Genomic DNA, 20536 nt, shown 5'->3' with positions numbered 1-20536 from the left:
AGAAAAACTGGTGAAAGATTTTTATAATTAGAGTTTATCACAAGCATATCAGACCTTTGTGTGTCAGTGGTGAGGATGATTTATCATGTATTAAGAAACACTTTGAAAGGATGAGCGCTTTCAGAGCGCTGAGGTCCTGAAGGTCGTCCTCTGCATTTTGGCATTTCTCCAGCTGGCACAGAGGAACAGTGCCTCAGAAATTACTTCTTTTTTATTCGTATTATTATGATCTGGTGCCTGGGGACACACAGCTCTCCTCATAGTATTTTTTGTGATGTGCTCAGTTTACGTCATTTAATCGCTGCATCTTCAGGCTACTCGTCTCTCTGAATGCTGGGAAAAGGCAGCTCGCCTGTCACTGTCATCAGAGCGACTTGATGATGAGCAAACCGGCGCTTTCTTGTTTTGTTTTGTGACCTTGGTGTGATTCGGTGGATGAAATTTATCTCCTCGTTGTGATTGAAGCTGCTTCATGAGCAGAGCTGTCATCTCTCATGCACCGAGAATGGACCTCGGATGATTACCGATAAACTCCCATCATGTATCAAAGAGCCGAATTTACATTTTACTCTTGTTGAAAATAAGTGTAACTTCCTCAAACCACATCTTCAGGCTCTTTATGCTCTTTGCCCGATACCAAGATGCACAATCAGTCGTACTCACTGGGAGTTTGTTTCTTCTGTGTTTATATCCTGAAGCTGACAGATGCAGAACTGAGACTCGAGGCAAATTCAAATTTCTTTTCCCTCAATTTGGACTGCAGGCCGACTTTGTCAGGCATTTGGACCTGCACTGTCTCTCCTTAGCTGTGCTCTACAGTTAGGCGATTTCTGCTCATCTAATTCTGAACACAAAAACACATTTAATTGTTATCATTGTGACTGATAATTGCAATTTGATTTGACTTGCAATTAATTTTTTTTTCTTAACCTGTAGGCTGCGAATACATTTTAGTGCACTTTATTTGTATTATTATTTTTTTTAATTGTAACCACTCATCGAGATACTTTGACATTATTTGCTAATATGAAAGCTAGACCTTACTGGGTGATCAAGTATTCATTTCAACTTTGTAAAATTCACAGTAATAAATGTAATCCAAATGGCATTTCAAAGTGTCATTATAAACAGATAAGACACCCAAAATAATAATGTAAACACTCCTGACTGGAAAAATTTCCACTCAACAAATAAATGATACTAAAAAAAAAAAACCTATTAAAAATGTAATATTCCACTGAGAGCGCTGCCACCGTTATATTCTATTGCCTGCCGAGCTCCACTAAACAGTCTTCACACAGTAGCTCAGTAGTTTCAAAAATCACATTCTACTAACTGGGTTGGACCTACTGGTCCAGACTGAGTATAAACAATAACATGTGAAGACGGAGACATTTACAGGTACAACATCGAATCATATCACAACCATTTTTTAATTGCACATGTGATTTGATCACACAAATCAGGACTTATGCTCCAACAGGTCATTTTGCTCCTGTAGAAGTCCTGCCGAACCGAAAGAAGCGCAGAAGGCTGGCCGGCCAACTGTGTGTTGGCTGGCGTGTTCTTGGCCGGCGTCCTGTTTACCCACTCCGTCTGCTACCTGACAGAATTACACCCTCAGCTCGATCAAGGTTATGCCAAACTGTCCTTGTGAAAGTCACTTAGCAGCACGGTGAGTTATTGTGGCCTCTGCTGGGCTGTTTTCCACCCGATGCCCCACGATAAACACAAGAGAAAGATCCCGCTTTAATTAGAAGCCTAAGTGGCGCGTTGGCTTCCAGTCGGAGGAAGAGGAATTACAAGCTTTCATTATATTTTTCTCCTGTCAGACTGAAATCACTGGGAGTTGCTCTTGTCTGTGTGTGACAGAAGAGAGAGAAAGTTTTCCATCCTGTGAGCTCCTTCTTATTCACGCTGCGACCGCATGCTGTTTTTGTTCGTCTCGTCGTTGACGCCGGCAATAACACTCTTTAAATCCTGAGCGAGCTGCAGAATATAATCAAACTCACAGCTGTGAGGAAAGTTTGAGGAATTTCAAAGCCTTGTGCACAGTTGTTAAGAATTATGTGGCAGTAGTCTGTTGTTTTAATAATTTATATACTTGTTTATATCCACCCGAGAGCTGCTAACATGACAGCAGAGTAAGAGGAAGAAGGGATTGACAGCAGGATGAAATGAGTTTTAGATTTATAATCCCCTCAGCCGTGACCCCTATTTCCTGCAACCTGACGTCCTGGGGAAATGTCACGTCAGACTTGTGTTGGCCAGATTCGATGGACAGGAGAGACGCCTCTACGCACAACACAAAACACACACACACACACTCCCGCATGCACAAACCTCACCATCGTATACCAGCGTTGACAAACCCGTATTTCCTAATTATGTTTCGTCATGTGCTGACGGCTTGTTTGTGATTGTATCTTTCATCACATGGTTTCCTTCACATGTGGCTTTCTCGCTGCCGTAAATGTCGTCGGAGGAAAAGCTCCCTCCGAAGGACGGTTCTGGCTTCCAGGAAGATTAAAGCAGATTATGTCATTTCACGTTATTGAGGAGGTTTCGGCCCTGGAAATATGTGAAGACGGTTTCACCAGAGTTCATTATTTCACTGTGTCTCGAGTACATCTTTGCTTGAATTCAGCTGAAGCTGAAGTTTTCCACAACATTTTAATTTTAGCAGCTAGTCTTCATTAGTAGCAGTGAAGGAATAGATACATCCAGTTTGTAATGCAGAGGATGATGATGCTCCTTAAATAACACTGCAGAACGTGTACATATGATGAAAGACGACCTGAAATGATGCTCTTTGCATTCATCCCCTGCAAATTCACAAAGACGGACTTTGAAAGAAAAGTGCAATCAATTCATAGATGTCATCTGACTGACTAATAACAATATTTTACTTGATCGACAGGCCTAATTATTTCCTACCTGGTGGAAACAGACTAGGAGAAGAATCACAGGAATCGAGGAGTAATGATGGAAAACAACGAAGTAGACAAACTGCCTCTGAAACACTGCTGGCAGAAATTGCAGAGATGCACATGTGGTGGGGAAAAATTAAAAAAGGCGACCCAGCTGTTTTTTCCAAGATATTTATTTAAAGCTACCACAGCAGCGTAAGCACCGACTGCGTTCTGTTCTCGCGTTGGAGATAAAAAGAGCTCCATTAAAATTGTGATGCACTTAGGAATGGATTGTGCAGAAAAAAGAAATCAGTAGTTTCAATTTGAAGGAAAAATGATCAATTGTAATTGTTTGACTAAAAATAAAATCTTAAATCAACTGATTTGAAAGATTCATGTTCTTTGGAAGAATTAGTGTCAAATTGCAGACATCGGCATCATGTCCTTGTTTGTTAGTGTTTATCTGAAACCATGTCCTCCTGGTGTGACTGAACAGCATCACAGGTACCCAAAATCATGAAACCCAGACTTCAGCTGCAGTTGAACTGAATGCTCAACCTGATAGAAATGTCCCATAATGCTCAATATTCTCTGTTTCCATTACAAAGATTTCAATGAAAACTGAACTTCTTAACAGTTTTGGAAATGCTCTGCTCTCTGTCTCCCTGGAAACGAGGGAAAACACAACTTTTCTGAAACGCTGAGGTGCTCTAGTCATACTAAATCGTTTTAACATGTGTAGCTAGATTAACAATAAGGATTTAGAATTTCAGAGCATTTGTGCTCAGTCTTGGATGAAGTGCACATTTACTTCACAATCATCTGGATCACATGTGGAGACGTGTTTTATTTCTTACAAACGGCCGATACTGAGTGCACCAAAACAAGTGTTCAATGTTTATAGCATGCTGTTCTCTGCGTGCATGCATAGTATTATTTATTACATATAAACAGCACCCACTAGGGGCCCAACTTGAAAATGACAGTTTTCAGGTGTTCATAGTCGTGGAAGCGAAGCCTCGGAGTTTGCTGAGGAGTGTTTTGTTGGTGTTCATGGGGAAGTTCAGGCTTGTGTGTGGATCTGTTGGCTGCAGCATTTGAAGCGGCCTCTTCCTGACCAGTCAGTCAGTCAGTCAGTCAGTCGGTCAGAGTGGCGTCGAGCGAGCGGAGGAGCATGTTTTCCCTGCCAGTCTGTCAGCATCACTCCGTCTCATTGTGTGGGAGCGGCCTTTGACCCGCTGCAGACGAATGCGTAGCGATGAGGCGGAGAGCCCGCCGAGCCTGCCGCACTCCTATCATTAACATGGAGAGTCACGCTCCCCCTCTGCACCAACCATTGTTTTCTGTTTCTGTCCTTGACTAGAAACATGCTTCCTTTCCACACAACCCACTTCTGCTCATTTTAATCTTGCAGCTAATAATCAAGGTCAAGGATTTTCCCCTGCTTCACAAATGAGGTCTTTTTTTAACAATTCCACTGTGAAATTAACCTTTTCTTCCTTTTAAACTGCACAGTAGAACTAATTTAGGTGTTTTTCTGTCAGACAAAGCCTATCCTGACAGTCACTGCAGCGCCGCACAGTCTGAGTGATCGTTGTTTCATTTGCTCCTCTAAAGCAACAGCCCTGTTTTTTTTTTCTTACTGCAGTTGTTGCTCAAAGGAGGTGACAGTTGGTGGATCACATGAAGAAGAAAGGACACGCAGGCGACTTGAGTAAACACACTTGGCAGCGGCGTGACTTAACGAGGGTCTTGAAATTAACGAGGCTTGTGCGTCAGGTTGTTTTCTTAAATGCGCTTCCTCCGGAATTAAATAAAACATTGTCATTTCTCTGGTGAGTGAGGTTGGTGAGGTTTTGTCTGAATTTGTGTCAAATGAAGACACCTTTTTTCCTGCCATTTCTGTGCAAACAGACATCGTTTTCAAACATTGCCATGTACATGCAAAACTTTTCTGAAACCAAACTGTTTTCACTTGAAGCGTTGTGTAAGCAGCGCTTTACATTTTCGGGTTTTCATTCATCTTAGCTGTTTTACATCATGTGCCACATCAGTTTGACAGAAGGCAGTCAGTTTTTTTCATGACAGGTCTGTAATTGATCTGTAGAGAGAAGGTTGTTTCTCTTTCGTGTTCTTCTTCGTTGTCGTCGCAGTAGTTTTCTATCTTTGGCTAAAATGTCTCGTAATGAAATTCTGGGAACATTTTAAGTCTATGCTTTTCTTTGTTTATTTATGACAATTTATCCAGCGGAGTCTGCCTCTCCACTTAAGGGAGCACCCCGGCTGAGACGTTTCTGCCCTAAAAGCTAAATCAGAAAAGCGCCGGTGCCGGAGCCGCTCGGGAGCTGCTTACAGCGCCGCGCCATCCGTGACAGCAGCCATCGCAGCCAGCTCCTGCGCTGCCTCTGCCCGGCCTCCGCCCTGCCTCCGTCCTGCCTCGGGGAGGCTCGGAGGTGGCTGAGTGGTCCCGGCTCTGCCAGCATGTGCCTGACTGGAGATAAGACCCAGTTTTTTCTCTGACAGAGCCACAGATCTCCAGAGATTTCAACTTATCGCTCTCATATCTCACTCTCAGGCTGCCTTGTTTGTCTTGCAGCTGAGGTTGAATCTTCAATCCAAGAAGAAGATTAAACAAGAAAATACTCATGGAATGATTAAGTTTAGAGTTGGGCAATAAAACTATCGTGTGTTATCTCTGTTAGTTGTCATTTGTGTTCAGTGTTTGCAGGCTGGAGCAAAGCAGGAGCTTTTAAAATGGAAACTCGGTTCTCCAAATACTTTTCCTAACGGGACTTGGCTCTGTTTTCTTTCCTGTTCTGTCCGGCGCTGCGTCTCTGATCTATGGCTCGTTGTTTGTGTTGCAGAGGGAGATGAAGGAGCAGCTGGCCACCCTGCAGGACAGTGAGAGGGGCCACACCGAGGCCCTGCAGCTCCTGCAGAGACAACTCACCGAGACCAAGGTACTGTCGCTGTCCTCCTTTCGGATGAACAGAGCTGGACCAGCAGCAGAAAGTCATTCCCCAACACGATCCATCTGACTGCAGTTTGTGAAATATTCTCAAAAGAATGAAAATGGACACTGTGGTGACACAGATTGCCTTGTTTCACCCAAAAAAAAAAAGTCACAGTGAAATAAGAGAAATGCTGCTAATCTTCAGTTTGGTATCAAATAAGTCTGCAATGAACATGTTGAAACCAGACAGTCACAGTGTGACTTTACTGAACTTTTCAGATGTTTCCTGGTTATATCCAGGTTTATATCCCGTCTCCGGTGGGTTCAGTCTCAGATCTTCACGCTCACTGGTTTCACTCCAGCTGTTGTCGTGTTCATGCTCCCATTGAGCCTCCCGCAGCACTTCAGTTTAAGCCGTGGGGTTTTTTGAGGCTTTGAAGGACTTTAAAACAATGTCCAGACCCAGTAGCTGACTTCTTATGGCCCCCATATGATCTGGAAATCACAGTTTCTTACTTTCTTAGTCAAATATCACATTGAACATGTTCCTTTTGTTTCTCAGCTCTTATGCTGAACTCACCATCACAGAATATTTGACCTTAAATGTGAAACAACCCCACTTTTTCAGACATATTTCCAGGAATAAAAAAAGTTCCTGTGGATGTTTATGCAAAAGTCAGTAAAGCTGGCTTTCTTTTATCTTAAAGACATAGCCAAGATAGAAGAGATTTTGTCATTTTAAGGATGCTAAATTCTTAATTCCTGCCTTTATCTCATGTGGCGCTGAGAACGATACCGTCCTCTTATCAGCTCCGTCAAAGGTTTGCAGCGCGCTTTCTGACCCGAGTGGTTAAATAAGAGCACATTAGCAAAGCGCTGGCCTTTCTGCTTTGGCTTCTTGTTCAGGTGAAAGCAGATTTTAAGGCGCCTCGTCCACTAAATATTGAATTGTGCCATCTTATTTAGCTGCTATTTCAAAACTCAAAGCCTGAGTGCTGTTTTCCTTTTAAATGTCATGAAAAGACAGCAGGTCAGTGGCCGTTTCATTTCGAGCTTCCCTGCATGACGCGATCATTAATTAATGGTTTTGATAATTTAATAATCAGAAGTTTTGGATAAACATGGTGTAGGTGCTAATTAATTTGAAAAAGGTGATTATAGGATGTAAGCGCACGCTGCCATCTGTCAGTCAGAGCAGGCTGTTTGGATGGGTACAGAGACTCGGGCGGCTTGTTTGCATCTGAAGCCTCAGTGAGCAGAATCTAAAGAACGGGCCCGTGTCGACACGTGCGACGCCTTCCAGCTCCCGATCATCCGTCTTCCCTCCTAACGGCTCTCAATCGACGGGTAGATTCCTGCACATAAATGGGCTTGTTGAGCGTGTCTTTTATCAGGACGCCCTGTTTTTAATCAGCCAACAATGAACGGCGGCTCAGGGTGTCTTTAGTTTGTTAACCTCTCAGGAACACGCACACACATTCTCTCTCACTCACACACAAACACACACACACACACACACACACACACACACACACACACACACACACTCTCTCTCTCTCACTCTCTCTCCTATCTGGTCCACTGTCAGTGTTATTTGTCAGCTGGGGAGCACATTTTCCATTTGCTCTGTTTTAGTCTCGGCTGTCGGCGCGCCACTCACCTTCAGAGGGATCCAGACCGGTCCATTTCCACGTCTGGACGCAGGCCTTCCAGCTGCCCCCTCGTCTCTGGGGCGATGAGCTCATCTTCATTAGATTTGCATCCATTTGCGCAGAGCGCTCTGCCTGGAAGACGTCCACTCTGGACTGCTTTGATCTCGACTGTGTTTTGATAGCTGACAAAGAAACGTCTGAATTTTTTTTTTTTTTTTCCATGTGCTTTCTTTAGTTATTGCTCCTGTGTTTTTTTTTTTTCCCTTTCAATGGATGTACGGCCTATGCAGCACATGCTCTCGGTGTAGGTACTTCATGTGAAAACTGTTTAGGTCTCCTTCGATACAGCAACCTGTCAAAAGGCAGAATCTTGGTCCTCTGTCGGTCTGCGATGGACAGCTCTGGGTATTTTTCAGTTGAGCGCTGGGTGAGTGTAAATCCCGGACAACAGCTTGGGAAAGCAGCTATCCAGCTCGCGAACTGATTAATGCATGACAAAAACTAACATGTAAAGCCCAGTTTTTACTGATTTCATAAGAGTAATCTGTTTCCAGATGAGGAAGGCTGATCTCATTTCCAGGATCCCTCACATCGTAGATTGTAGATTTGATCAAATAATGATTTCTTTTCAGACAGATAAGTGAGACAGATTTTTTTTCTGTATATGTAAATGTACTTTGTACTCGTACCGCTGCAGCTATAGTGTGTAGCTACACCACGTATGCACAAACAGTAACCATGACTGAAAAAGATGGAGCAAAGCTCATTTAATCCTGCCAATTATTCTATATCTGTTACTATTTAATATGTTCCTGAATCCTTTAAAGCCTGTTGGTTTCACCACCTACAATATTTATTCAGCAGTTCCATATCCAAGCCAAAGATGACTTATTGATGCTGGTATTTCTATACTCCCAGGATACAAACTTAGACGCGGCTATCTACGAAAATAAATACAATCCCTGTACGATGTAATTCAAATAAGTTTGGCCTTTGTGCTGCCTTGCACCTGTCAGAAAAACAGAGGCTTCTGTTGCATCTCTTTGCAGAAGTTAGGGGAAGATGAGAGGAGTTTGTCACAATGTTGCTGAAGGTTTCCCCTCCGTGTCTTTAAGACCCCCCGCTTCAACGATGGAGCGGCGTCTGAGAACGCAGGAACACAGATGATCAAAACACACTCCGCCGACGTCGCCATGATGCGACGTCGGCGCTGCGCAACTTCACCAGCAAGTTTCATTCTTCAATCGGAACTTTACTTGTAGCTCTTCAAGTGCTTCAAGGGAAGATTGATGTAGTGATAACAAGACATAACAGAGGACAACAATAAGGAAAGAAATGGCATTTATAAGCTACGTGCAATACTTACAGCTGCCTGAGGCATTTCTCTGGCTCACACACTTTAATTACATCGATCTGATATATGCTTATAATTTGTGAATAGAGGAGTGAATTACTGTTCATTAATATCAAAATATCAAATCTTTAATGCCTACAGTAACTGGCTGTATGAGTGTGTCCTGCTTTCAGGAGTTTTTACAGATTGCAGTCGTGACTTGTCAGTGTGCCCGTGTTTGCATCCAGCTCTGCTTTTCCTTTTGGACGGAGGTCAGACTAGATGTTAGAGCAGGGGTGCCAAACATAGGGCCCGTTGGTCAAAAGCAGCACGCAAGAAGGCTCCAGTCCGGCCCGACAGATCCACTCGCAAATTGTAACAACTCCAAAGAAATCATTGCAAACTCGCTTTAGCCTCAGATCCATGCTGTCAAGGTGAGCTGACTAAAAACCTGCAAAATGCAACTCCTGTAGGAAATGTTTTTTTGGAGAATGTAACAGTATTTTGCACCATGAGTTTAAATTAAAATCGACTTAATTTTGAGAGTGAAGTCATTTTCCGTAGTATTTAATAAATATATTTTTTAAAATATTCTGCTTCACAACACAAAACTTTTGTCTCTACTTTACCAGTCTGACTCAATCAAGGTGAATTTGAGCTGTTTGTGGCCCCCGATGTAAAATGTGATTGACACTCCTGTGTTAGTGAACCACAACACCTCAGTATTTCAGAATAGTACAGCGAGAACTGACTGCTGGCGGATCGTTGTTTGGTAGACATTCTGACAAAACACAGAAGTCTGAGAAATGGTTGACAACACCTCGGATCTTATTAGGCATGAAAAAGAAAGATACAACCCAAACTTTGATTTATGAGTTCAGCAGATTTGCTCCTTAATGTTCATTTTGGATTTTCTCAGATTGAGGAGGCGTCGCTGCGGCAGCTCAGCTCCCATTTTGAGCGAACGTTTCTGTCGTCCACTCCAATTTCTGGTGTTTTTCCCCTGAACGCGTGGGAGGGCGTCCGTCTCAAATATAGACAGAGTTCCCCGTTCACATGCCCGCCGGGGCTTCTCCTGATAATCACATGCCGTGGTGAAAGGTAGCCAGCCAGCCAGCCTGCCTGCCGTCTCCGGGGGCTGCAGACACCCTCTCAGTGCCACCGCGGCCCGCTGGGCCACGACGGCAAACACGTCAGAGTGACTGATCGCCACGCTGCCGCAGTCCTCCTCCTCCTCCTCCTCCTCCTCCTCCCACGCGCCGTCCATTTTCAGCTCCTAACTAGGTAGGAGGGTTGCGCCGCAGCCCACCTGAATGTCACGGCCCCCACACACGTCGAGAGACAAGTCATCGTTAACGGGCGGGCAGAGAAATTCCCCCAGACAGGAGAGGAGATGCGGAGCTTCTGATTGAATTTTTAGGCACGTATAATTAAACCACATATCACAGTTCCTTAAATCCAGCTCCTGTGGAGATCAGAGGAGCAATTCCCATCAGACAAAATATTCACCGACGCGCCGTACAAACAAGTTTCATTTGAAATTCTCGCTCGGATCACTGATTCGGGGCTTCGTTAAAGCTCGCTCATTCTCAGTTGCCCTTTGATGGGAAGATATTTGGATATCTTCAGAGCGTGTGTACAAACACAAGTCGAAGTTTTATCATTAAACTGATGACTGTTGGGGAAAGTTTTTTAATGAAAAGCCCGACTGTCCGGCCTTAGAAGCTTCAAACTGAAAGCCTCCCTCTCCTCTCTGTGCCGTTTTCACTGGGTTTCCTCGTCGCACCGCTTTGTTCTGTCTCTCTGACACTGCTAACACTCAGATGATTCATTCTGTTTGATGTCCGGCTTCACATTTTCCCTCTTGAGCTACAAATCACTTTCCTCAATTCCTCAGCCTCCGGTCTGCTGTCGTCTGGAAGCTTGCGCCGTTTCAATCTGCTAAAACAAAAAAAAAAAAAACAAAAAAAAACCTTTTATTTTTTTTGAAAATGACAAAATCACAAACGGTGTGATGTTCAGCAATGAAACAGAACTCAGTTCTGTAGGTTTTTAGGACAGTAGAAACCATGTGATGAGAATAATGAGGTATCGGTTAAGAGTGACCCCCAATAATTACAATATAATAAGATGGCAGCTGTGATTTTTTAACTTGAGGGTAACTTGAGAAATGTTTCTGTTATATTTTTAGTTTCTGTGTCCATTTCTGCTTCATCCTCTCTGTCCGTGCCGCGGTCGTGTGACCGTCTGACTTTCCACACAGGATGTCCTTTGTGAGTCTTCTACTCAGTTCTGTTTTCAGGTTATTTCTGTTCAGCGTTCTCCTGTTTCTCCTCTGCTCAGCTGTGGAAAAGCTACTTTATTTCCCGTGCAAGAGGCAGAGCACACACACACACAGAAACACACACTGCTCTGAGAGCCGTTTAAAATCAATACATGCTGAATCAATGAGTGACTGTTAATGTAATATTAACACAATTTAGAGCAGCACGTTGGCCCTTTAGTTATTGACCTCTGTCTAATTAAGAGGTTTTTTTTTGTGACTGAAATTCTTGTACAACAAGCTTTTTCCCTCCTCCTACAACCGACGTTCCCTCCATCACCACCACCGGTATATCAAGTAATAATACTCCTGATACTTCAGTTACCAGTACATGTTAACCCCCATGGCTACTTGTAGAATTACTTGTACAGATCGTCTTCCTAGTTCACCTCGATCTTCGCAGGGAAGTTTAGTTCTTCTTACCGCGTCGTCTCTGTCTCTTCTCTCTTTCAGTCCTCGGCCAAGAGCCTGCGTGCGACCATCGGCGACGCGTTCGAGCGCCTGCACCGCTTCCTGCGCGAGCGCCAGAAGAGCATGCTGGAGGAGCTGGAGATGGACACGGCCCGCAAGCTGGCCGACATCGAGCACAAGATCCAGCGCTACAGCCAGCAGCTGCGCGACGTCAAGGAGGGCATCCAGATCCTGCAGGAGCGCCTGAACGAGACCGGGCGCCACGACTTCCTGGAGGGCGTCGCCGTCACGTCTGAGAGGTGCCTCACCTGCCGCGAGTTTGCAGAAACGGTCCCGACATCCCGACAGCGGTCCCATAAGACAATGAGCTCGTAAACACATTTACTTCATAAAGAAATATGTTGTTCATGTCGGTGGCGTTGTTTTGATGTGAGCACGGCGGCGGTTTTCACAGTGTGACGCAGGCCTCCCGTTATCCGTCTGACTTTATGAAGAAAACACCGTTGTCTACGTAAAACAGCTGTTTCTGATGAGAAGCTCAGTGGGTTTTTTTCCTCCCAAAATGTGGAAAAACACGTGAAAGTTTAGGAGGCGTCTCAAACTGTGTGGCTCAGTCTCCTCCCACACTTTGAAAACCTCTGCTTTAAAACGTGTGTGTGTGAGCGTGTGTGCACGTGCGTGTGCATGTTGTGGTGAGGCTGCTGACATAAAGTACAGATTTGAGCAACAGCATCAGCTAATCCCTGAACAGATGGAGTTTTAAGGCCTGGGGAAAAAAAAAAAAAAACAGCTGTAATGTTTAATCTGCGAGGGGAATTTGAGGACAATTTAATTGAAGAGTTGAATATCTTAAAGCGGCTTGATGAGGTTAAATATTGAGTTAGTGAGAGTGGACCGCTTCAGACGCCACCGCGTCTTTGATTCAGTGACTGTTTCTTCATTTGAGGTTTGCTGCAGGTGTCGGTTCATCTCAACTGTGTGCTGTTTACTGGAACGCAGCAGGTTCAACCAGGAGACTCGTCACTCAAGAACAGCCAATGAACAGACCGAGCTTTCACATCCTGGCTTTGTTACAATTATTCTTATGGATTCTAATATTATTTTCTTTTTGAGGATGGTTCTTCATTTCGACGTTAATGAGCAGAACAGTTTGAAAACAATCATTCACCCTCATACAGTTTGTTCAACACAACCCAGAAAAACAAAGAAACGCAACAATTTAATTTATCATAATAAAATCTCATCTGAGTTTATATAAGTGTATGTATATAGCACTTAACAAAAGCAGAGATACAAAGTGCTGTGCAACAGCATCAATAAAACACAGCAAGCAATGATTAAAAACTAAAGATGGAGCAAGTTTGAAACGACAACAAACTCAAAACAATAAAAATCCCTTTAAATTGCTGGTAGAAATCTTTTTGAGTCTTTGAAAGTGATTAAAATCAGGATAGAGAGAGGCTCTCATCAGACTGCAGCGCCTCTGTGACTATATTACTCCACACTGCTGTCAGTGGTGGAGTGATCTATCTATTCCCAGATAAACATAAATGCTTAAAATATTTTAGTTGACCGACAGAGGAAAAAGTGCTGTTAAAACTAAGAATAGATCTCTGTGCACAAATGCTTGTTTATCACAAATCATTGCTTCTATAGACACTGGAGTGTCATAATAAACTTAACATGATCCAGTCTCTGTTACAGGAGCCAGAAAATCGCATTCATCTCCTCATAATTCCAGGAAACAGGATCTGTTTTCACAGCACTGACCTCCGTGAAAGACTGTTTCTGTCTGAGGAGCAGTGGTTAAAGGAATGTCTTATCCTCATTTTTGTATTTTTTTTTTTTTTTTTTTTTGTTCAAACTTTATCCAACGCTTTGTGAATTCTGCTTCACTTCGATAGGAAGAGCCGACATCGACGGATCGAAAAGCAACAATTCTGTTATATTCTGAGAATCCAGAGTTTCTTCCCTCAATTCACAATTCTAAAATATCTCTATTCATGCCATGCTGGCTCCTTTATGCAGTTTGTCCTCTGTCTGCTCCCTCCTTCAGTCAAAAGCCCATCTTCTTCTCTCAGGCCAGATTTTCAGACTCTCATTTAACCCTTTACAAGAAACTCACCGAAATCACCTTTTTCCCAAAGGAATGCAAATATATTTTGCCACATATTTTACCCTACTGAGCTGCAATAGCATGAGTTTTTTGCAGATAATTCACCCTAAAAGTGAGCGTCCTGTCTCTTGTTTGTCAAATACAGTGTCACAGACACAACGGTCTTAAATCACGCAGCACACACCGCAGTGTTGACTATAACGACGGCCAGTTACCAAATATGGTTAATCAGAGCCGATGTGCCCATATGCAGCATTCAGTGCTTGTAATTTGACCTCATTCATGAGCAATGAAAAGATGCAGCATAATAAAACATAAATTTAACTCATTGTTTAATGTGAATGACATTATAAAGGTCACTTTTATTAAACGGCAAAGCGTCTGGAAGAGCATGAATAAACAAGATGAGTGCGGTTGTCTCTGTACGTGGAACTGGAGCCTCGCTGGAAGGCTCGATGTGTCTGAGAGAAATCTCTGCTGCGACCTTCAGAGTCACATGAGGGTCTCCTTCCTTACAGCAACCCGCCAAATCAATATTGTACAAAAGGAGCACTCAAAGACCAATCTGTCTGAGGAGTCGTCCTCATGCCTCGCAGAGTTCACCGTCTTTCAGACTGCGGCTGCTGTGATGGCTCACTCAAGACTGCAAGGCTTAAACCCAGTCATTTCTTTACCCTGAGTTTACATGTATTTAATCAAGCGACCGCATCAGATTCACGTCATTCCGCTTACCCGCAGCGTCAGAAACATCACACATGTGTACTTATAGTGTTTGCCTTGAAATTCAGGTTGCTTTTGAACCGAACTCCGACTGTGAAGCCAACAGAACGTTTGATGCTAATGTCGCAGCGTCTGAGAGGTTGGCCAAAAGGTGGAAAAGGGCCATGATTGCATCTTATGCATTTACTGCAGTTATTTCCTCCTCTCTCCTCAAACACTGAGACGGCGTCTGACCTCTTCAACTCGCCACTGCGCCAGTTTCTCCTCCATGCTTCTCATTCAATCACTGTGTTCTCTATTGAGAAAATAAGCGACATGGTCATAGATTTGATGCTTTGAAGAGAAGCAATGTTGAGAAAATCTGATCACCCTGGTTACAGTGGTCATATAGCCAATAGAGATTCACTCATTTAAAGAAAAGCTCCTCTAAAAAAGGATAAAAAAATTCTAAAACGCCAAAACATGAATAAAGTTGGCATAAAGAGCTTAAGAAGTGAAACAGCTAGAATTGGTTAAACAAAAGCCGGCTAAAATTTCCAAAGAAGCTAAATGATTAAAAATGCAAAAATTGCTGAAAAGGTCTCAAAAGATTAATTTTACCAATGAATAAATCTGCTAAAGTAACCCTAAAAAATTAACAAAGACCTACTTCGGAATGTAAAGGGGGAAAAAATAAGCAATAATAACTATGTTTTGTGACTCCACACGAGTTCCATTCAGTGGAAAGTGTTTGTTTATCATTGTAAATGTGATTGTTTTTACATTCTTGGCTGAGAAGCCACATAATATTTTCAATTAAATATCTCCTCGGGCTTCTTAAGCATACTCGTGCCTTTTAAAGCGTGGAACCATCAGCCTGGCAGCCTCCACCCAGAAGGAGAGGAGGAGAAAAATGCATTAATGAGATGGGAAACATTAATTTGTGACCTCTGGCCCGGCATCGCTCTGTGAGCTCCGTCTGATGGTTTCTGTGTTGGGTGGAGGTCGACCGCAGCTGCTCCACATCACCTCTGACCAGACGAGTCGTAAAACTATTTCAACATCGAAGAAACGAATGGCTAAATTCTCAGAAGTGTTCATATGTTTATTTGACTTACGGGAAATAACTGGACCCATAACAACTTGGAAATGTTCTTTTTATTTGACTTCAGTTCGTAAAACCTCCCAAATAACTGTTGCATTGGAGCTGTGTGGAACGCGGCCCACTCAGAAACGCTCTGAGTGATTTATGTGGACGTTCAGGAGGAGTCGGAAGGCTCAATGGTGGGAGATGAAGCACTTATTCAGCTGTTTACTGTCAACAACGGCGGCGGCGAACACATTAATTTTGTGGAGCATTAATTCCGCAGGCTGCACAAGAGGCTGAGTTATCTGAATGAAGTGGATTGAGACGGTCATTGATCTGTTTTTCTGTTTTTTTCCAGTATTAAAGGGAAGATCCACGAGACTAACCTGACCTATGAAGACTTCCCGACATCCAAGTACATGGGACCCTTGCAGTACACAATATGGAAGTCTCTCTTCCAGGACGTTTCACCAGGTCTGTATCCGCACCTTCAACATTCACACCTGAAAACAGACTCGAAGCACTGTGGTTTTATTTTAAGATATGTAGAAAAATACAATTATTTTCCTTTTTGGTGTTGGTTCGATTAGCAGGTCAATACCTCTCTCATGTTTTTGTATAAAACATGAGGTCGCAGCTTGAAGTGGTTCATTGAAGATTTGTACAAAATAACAAAATCCAACCGGCAGATTTATGTGCTGCGTCCATCCGTCAAGCTAAAATACGGCCTTTTTTAAAAGAGTTACAGACTGTTGATCGACATACAAACTGTTTTCATGACAACGTCTTAAGTGAGAATGCAAAACAAAGAACAACGGAACTGAGAAGAGAAGAGAAATGACCATGAGTGTACAGATGTACAAGTCCATAAAAACCCTCAACATTCAGCATCGCCACAAAAAAAAACCTTTCAAGCCCAGACCTGGCCTCAAACCGGGAACATTCTCACCTTGTGGAGTGAGAGCTAACCACTGCACCTCTCACGTTACACCGCATTTATTCATTTCATTCAAAGCTAGAAAGTGAAATCAACTCTTTGGTTTAGCGGTGGATTTTTTTCTTCCTGGCCTCATAAATGGATTTTTCCACAGTGACGGTAGAACCACACTCTGGTGTGTGTCCAGATTGTAAAAGTAAGAACGCGTTAATCTGTGCATTTGATTATTTCTGGGCACATCGGGCCTCCCGTTTCCCCCGGATTCACCTCATTTCCAGCATTCACGCTGCGATAAGATATTCGTCACTGTAGTTTACTTGTTGTACAGTTTTTTAAAAAAATCCCTTGTCGATGTAATTTTCCTTTCAGTCGATAATGTCGGGCTCACAGATCGGAGAGTAGGAGCTAATCCTGCAGTAATACGCCTGTGACGATGAAACCTGGAGGGCGGCGATGCTCCGGAGAGCAGCTCCACTCCCTCCGCCCCGCAGCCCATCGCTCACTCACTGGAGATTATTTTAAATAATGTGCTTAGGGTTTTTTTTTTTTTTTTTTTTTTTTTCCTCTCAAATGTATTCTCCCGTCTCAGCTGGCTGTCGGCTGGCGGGGGGGCCGGCCGGTTCCTCGGCCTTCCTTGACTGGCTGCCAAATAGAACAATTGGTTGTGCTCCATCACCAGCAGAGGCTTAACAAAGACATTCCTCCCATCATCCCTCTGCTCTCACCGTCGCTGATCGGTCAGAGGGAATATCAGCGGACGCTGTGCCATTTTTTTTTTTTTTTTTTTTTTTATGAAAAATGTTCCACCTCTGATGTGTGTTTTGCTGCCTGTTCCGTCGGATGACACAAAGACTCTCTCAGCTTATGAAATTTTAATGTCTCGATCGTAACAAACAGTGAAGTTGTCACTGACCGGAGGAGGCGTTGTCCTGTCTGGTTTTTCACCTCCTTTGTCCCCGCTGATGAAACTGCAGAGGAACACAGGAAAAAACAAAACCTTTCCACCCAAAAAAAAAAGAGAAAGAAACGCTGGTTTTGTTGCTTCCCTAATAACCCAAATCCTCCCTAAAACCACATAACTGCATGAAGACAGCGGCCTCCCGCGGGCCTGAGGCGGCTCCTCCCCCTGCTGTAATTACTGCTTGGCTGTATTGTTTACTCCGGTCTCGTGCTCCGATCACGCTCGGATTGAGCTTCCCCGTCAGACTCTCCACTTTGAAGAACGTAGTTTATGCACTGAGGTGAAAAAAGATTATAAAAAAAATAAATCATGCTGCAGCAGTCGGGTGCGCTGCTTAATAACAAGCCATCAGTCATCTGTTACCACGGGGCGCACCTTTGATCACCTCCCCGGTTTCTCCGGCAGCAGACATATATCCACACACACACACACACACACACACACACACACACACACACACACACACCCGCTGGAATGGTGCACGCCTGTTTGTCCTAAACGCACATCAGTTCGGAGGCCACATGCATACACGTTTTAATCTCAAATTATAGCATAATAACCTATAAACTCCAAGTGGCTACGTTTTAGTGCAGAGAGGATTCAAGATGTTCAATTAAACTACTTTTAAATAACTTTTCACTGCTGAAGCCTTCACTCATCAATATCCCACATTGCCAGGTTGGAAATATAATAGAAATAATCCTAATTTGAGTATTTTATAACCAAAATAACAGAAGTGCTTTTGCACGTTTGTGAAATATTCCTCCTTCCTTTGAAGATCCTGTTTAAAGGCACACTCAGTCAAATAAACTTGTATTTTTTGTGTAATTTAGATGCCTGTTCGCTGGAGAACACGCTGCTGGAAGCGCCATTGTTTACTCTAATCTACCATGAAGTGATTGGATGCAGCGCTCAGCCTCCAGACACTCTATCAAAATGTGATATCATGGAACTGGATAAATTGGAGGAAGTTATCAAAACATATTGGAGTGTAACAGCAAGTGAATCTGAAGGAAAAAGGCGGGGAGGCAATCTGATGATCTGCGACGAAATCAAAGAGATTCAGAAAAAGCACTGCAGGGGCTTGGAAGAGGACAGAGAAAATGTCTTCTAATAAAATGTGTTGGGAGCCAGCTGAGGAAAGTCTCTCATCTCAGCAACGGCAGCGTCTCCGCTGCAGCTCCTTTTCAAACCTTCCAGAAAACAAGCGAATCACAGAACATTCAGAACGTCGATCTGGTAGAATTGTGGGTATTATTGTGGGAATAGGTCTGTTATAAATTTAGTGTCAACAGTTGAGTTTGAGCAGAAGTGACTGAGCAGCCTGGATGTGTCCTGCTGAATAAAGATAAACACGACGCAGGATTTCAGCTGAATCTCAACCGGCTAATGAAGTTGGTGTGAGTTTCAGCAGCGGAGACCGTCAGTCGAAGTACAAGCTGACCCCTTTTAAAAGGCTCGTGTTTGGAGAAATGTTGATTTTAATTGCTGAACATGAAGATAAGAAACTGAAATGTGTCAGTCAGATCACCTCCGTCATGGCGGCCGCGAGCTGAGGATTCGACCCCAACTCAAAGCCGCCTCCTCTTTGTGTCTTCCTCCTCTCCAGTGCCGGCAGCTTTGACCCTCGACCCCATCACAGCCCACCAAAGACTGATCCTCTCGGACGACTGCACCATCGTGGCCTACGGGAACCTCCACCCTCAGCCGCTGCAGGACTCCCCCCGCCGCTTCGACGTGGAGGTGTCGGTGCTGGGCGCCGAGGGCTTCGCGTCGGGCGTCCACTACTGGGAGGTGATGGTGTCGGAGAAGACGCAGTGGATGATCGGCGTGGCCAACGAGACGGTGAGCCGCAAGGGCAGCATCCAGATCCAGCCCAGCCGCGGCTTCTACTGCATCGTGATGCACGACGGGAACCAGTACAGCGCCTGCACCGAGCCCTGGACCCGCCTCAACGTCAAGAGCAAGCTGGAGAAGGTGGGGGTCTACCTGGACTACCCCAAGGGCCTGCTCATCTTCTACAACGCCGACGACATGTCCTGGCTCTACACCTACCGCGAGAAGTTCCCCGCCAAGGTCTTCCCCTACTTCAGCCCCGGGCAGAGTCACGCCAACGGGAAGAACGTGCAGCCGCTGCGGATCAACACCGTGCGCCTCTAAGGGCGACGCGCGGCCGCCGCCACTGTCCCGACACACTGGTCCATCGTGGGTGATTTCACAGGACTCTGTGTGTTTGTGGGGAAAAAATTTAACAAAACAAACAAACAAACAAACAAAAAAAAAAAAACACTAAAGAAATCAGTTTTAAGATGTTTAATAGGGTGTTTGAATTATTTCCCTCTTTCAGTTTGGTGTTAGGAAATCGTGCTTGGTGTTGCTCTTTGAACCTGCGCTGTCATCTTTATTTCTGTTTACTTTGACTTGAAGCGATGGAACAGTACCGGCCTGCGCTCGGTCCCGGGTGGAGGGTCCTCCGGCCTCGGCTCCTCTCGGGCCTGCAGTAATAAACATAAGTGATTGTCCCTTTGAAAAAAAAAAAAATATATCGACGGCCCACCTTGCACACTCCGGGGGGGGGACATCGCTTCCATCCAGACTTGGACGGAGAGGACCGTCCGCCTGTCGTCTCTCTCTGTGCTGTACAGCTGGCTTAGCTTTTTTTTTTTTTTCCTTTTTTTCGTGGAATGTGATTGACAGCACTCCTCATCTGAACGGTCGAGTCTGTGTTTGCACTTTTTACCCATTTCCATGGTTTTACTTTGTCCTGCAGATCACTCGGCGTCTTTCTGTGCAGTCGTCTCTCACTAGAAAGCATTTCCTAACGCACCGGCCGATCGTCCACCTCAGAGTCAGCTGGAAACACTAAATGAATGAAACCGTGGCTCGCGGGCCGCCCGTCCCGAGTCCTGCAGGAATCTGCTGCTATCGATGGAGTCCAGACTGTCTGTATGTAGAGGGTGGAAAGGAAAGCGGCTCTCGTCATGCCGGCTCATGCTTTAAGTTCCTAATCGCCCACTGAAAAACCGTCACTGTGTTGGCCTTACGCCTGTGTCCACCGCCGTGTTGGAGCCACATTTCAGATGAAATCTCGCCGCCTGATCAGCTGAAACGCCACAGAGGCTGAACTGCACTTTTAACGTCCATCTGATGAG

General features: G+C 44.3%; 1 protein-coding gene across 2 annotated transcripts in view; it reads left to right on the top strand.

Moving 5' to 3' along the window:
• trim62.1 (tripartite motif containing 62, tandem duplicate 1) overlaps window positions 1-19721 on the top strand; it is a 40418-nt gene extending 20697 nt beyond the window's left edge. Inside the window, exons 3-6 of one of the 2 annotated variants that reach the window (XM_030091751.1) lie at window positions 5777-5872; window positions 11627-11883; window positions 15845-15960; window positions 18994-19721. In XM_030091751.1, the coding sequence (XP_029947611.1) occupies window positions 5777-5872; window positions 11627-11883; window positions 15845-15960; window positions 18994-19544 (1020 nt within the window). In that variant the 3' untranslated portion in view covers window positions 19545-19721. Of the gene's footprint in view, window positions 1-5776; window positions 5873-11626; window positions 11956-15844; window positions 15961-18993 lie in introns of both variants that reach the window. The other variant, XM_030091750.1, reaches the window with a different exon arrangement.
• Window positions 19722-20536: the final 815 nt, after the last annotated feature.

The sequence above is a fragment of the Salarias fasciatus genome, chromosome 5 (assembly GCF_902148845.1).
Source record: "Salarias fasciatus chromosome 5, fSalaFa1.1, whole genome shotgun sequence".
NCBI lineage: Eukaryota > Metazoa > Chordata > Actinopteri > Blenniiformes > Blenniidae > Salarias > Salarias fasciatus.
Note: the sequence above shows the minus strand (reverse complement) of the source record. Positions and strands in the feature narration are given on the sequence as shown.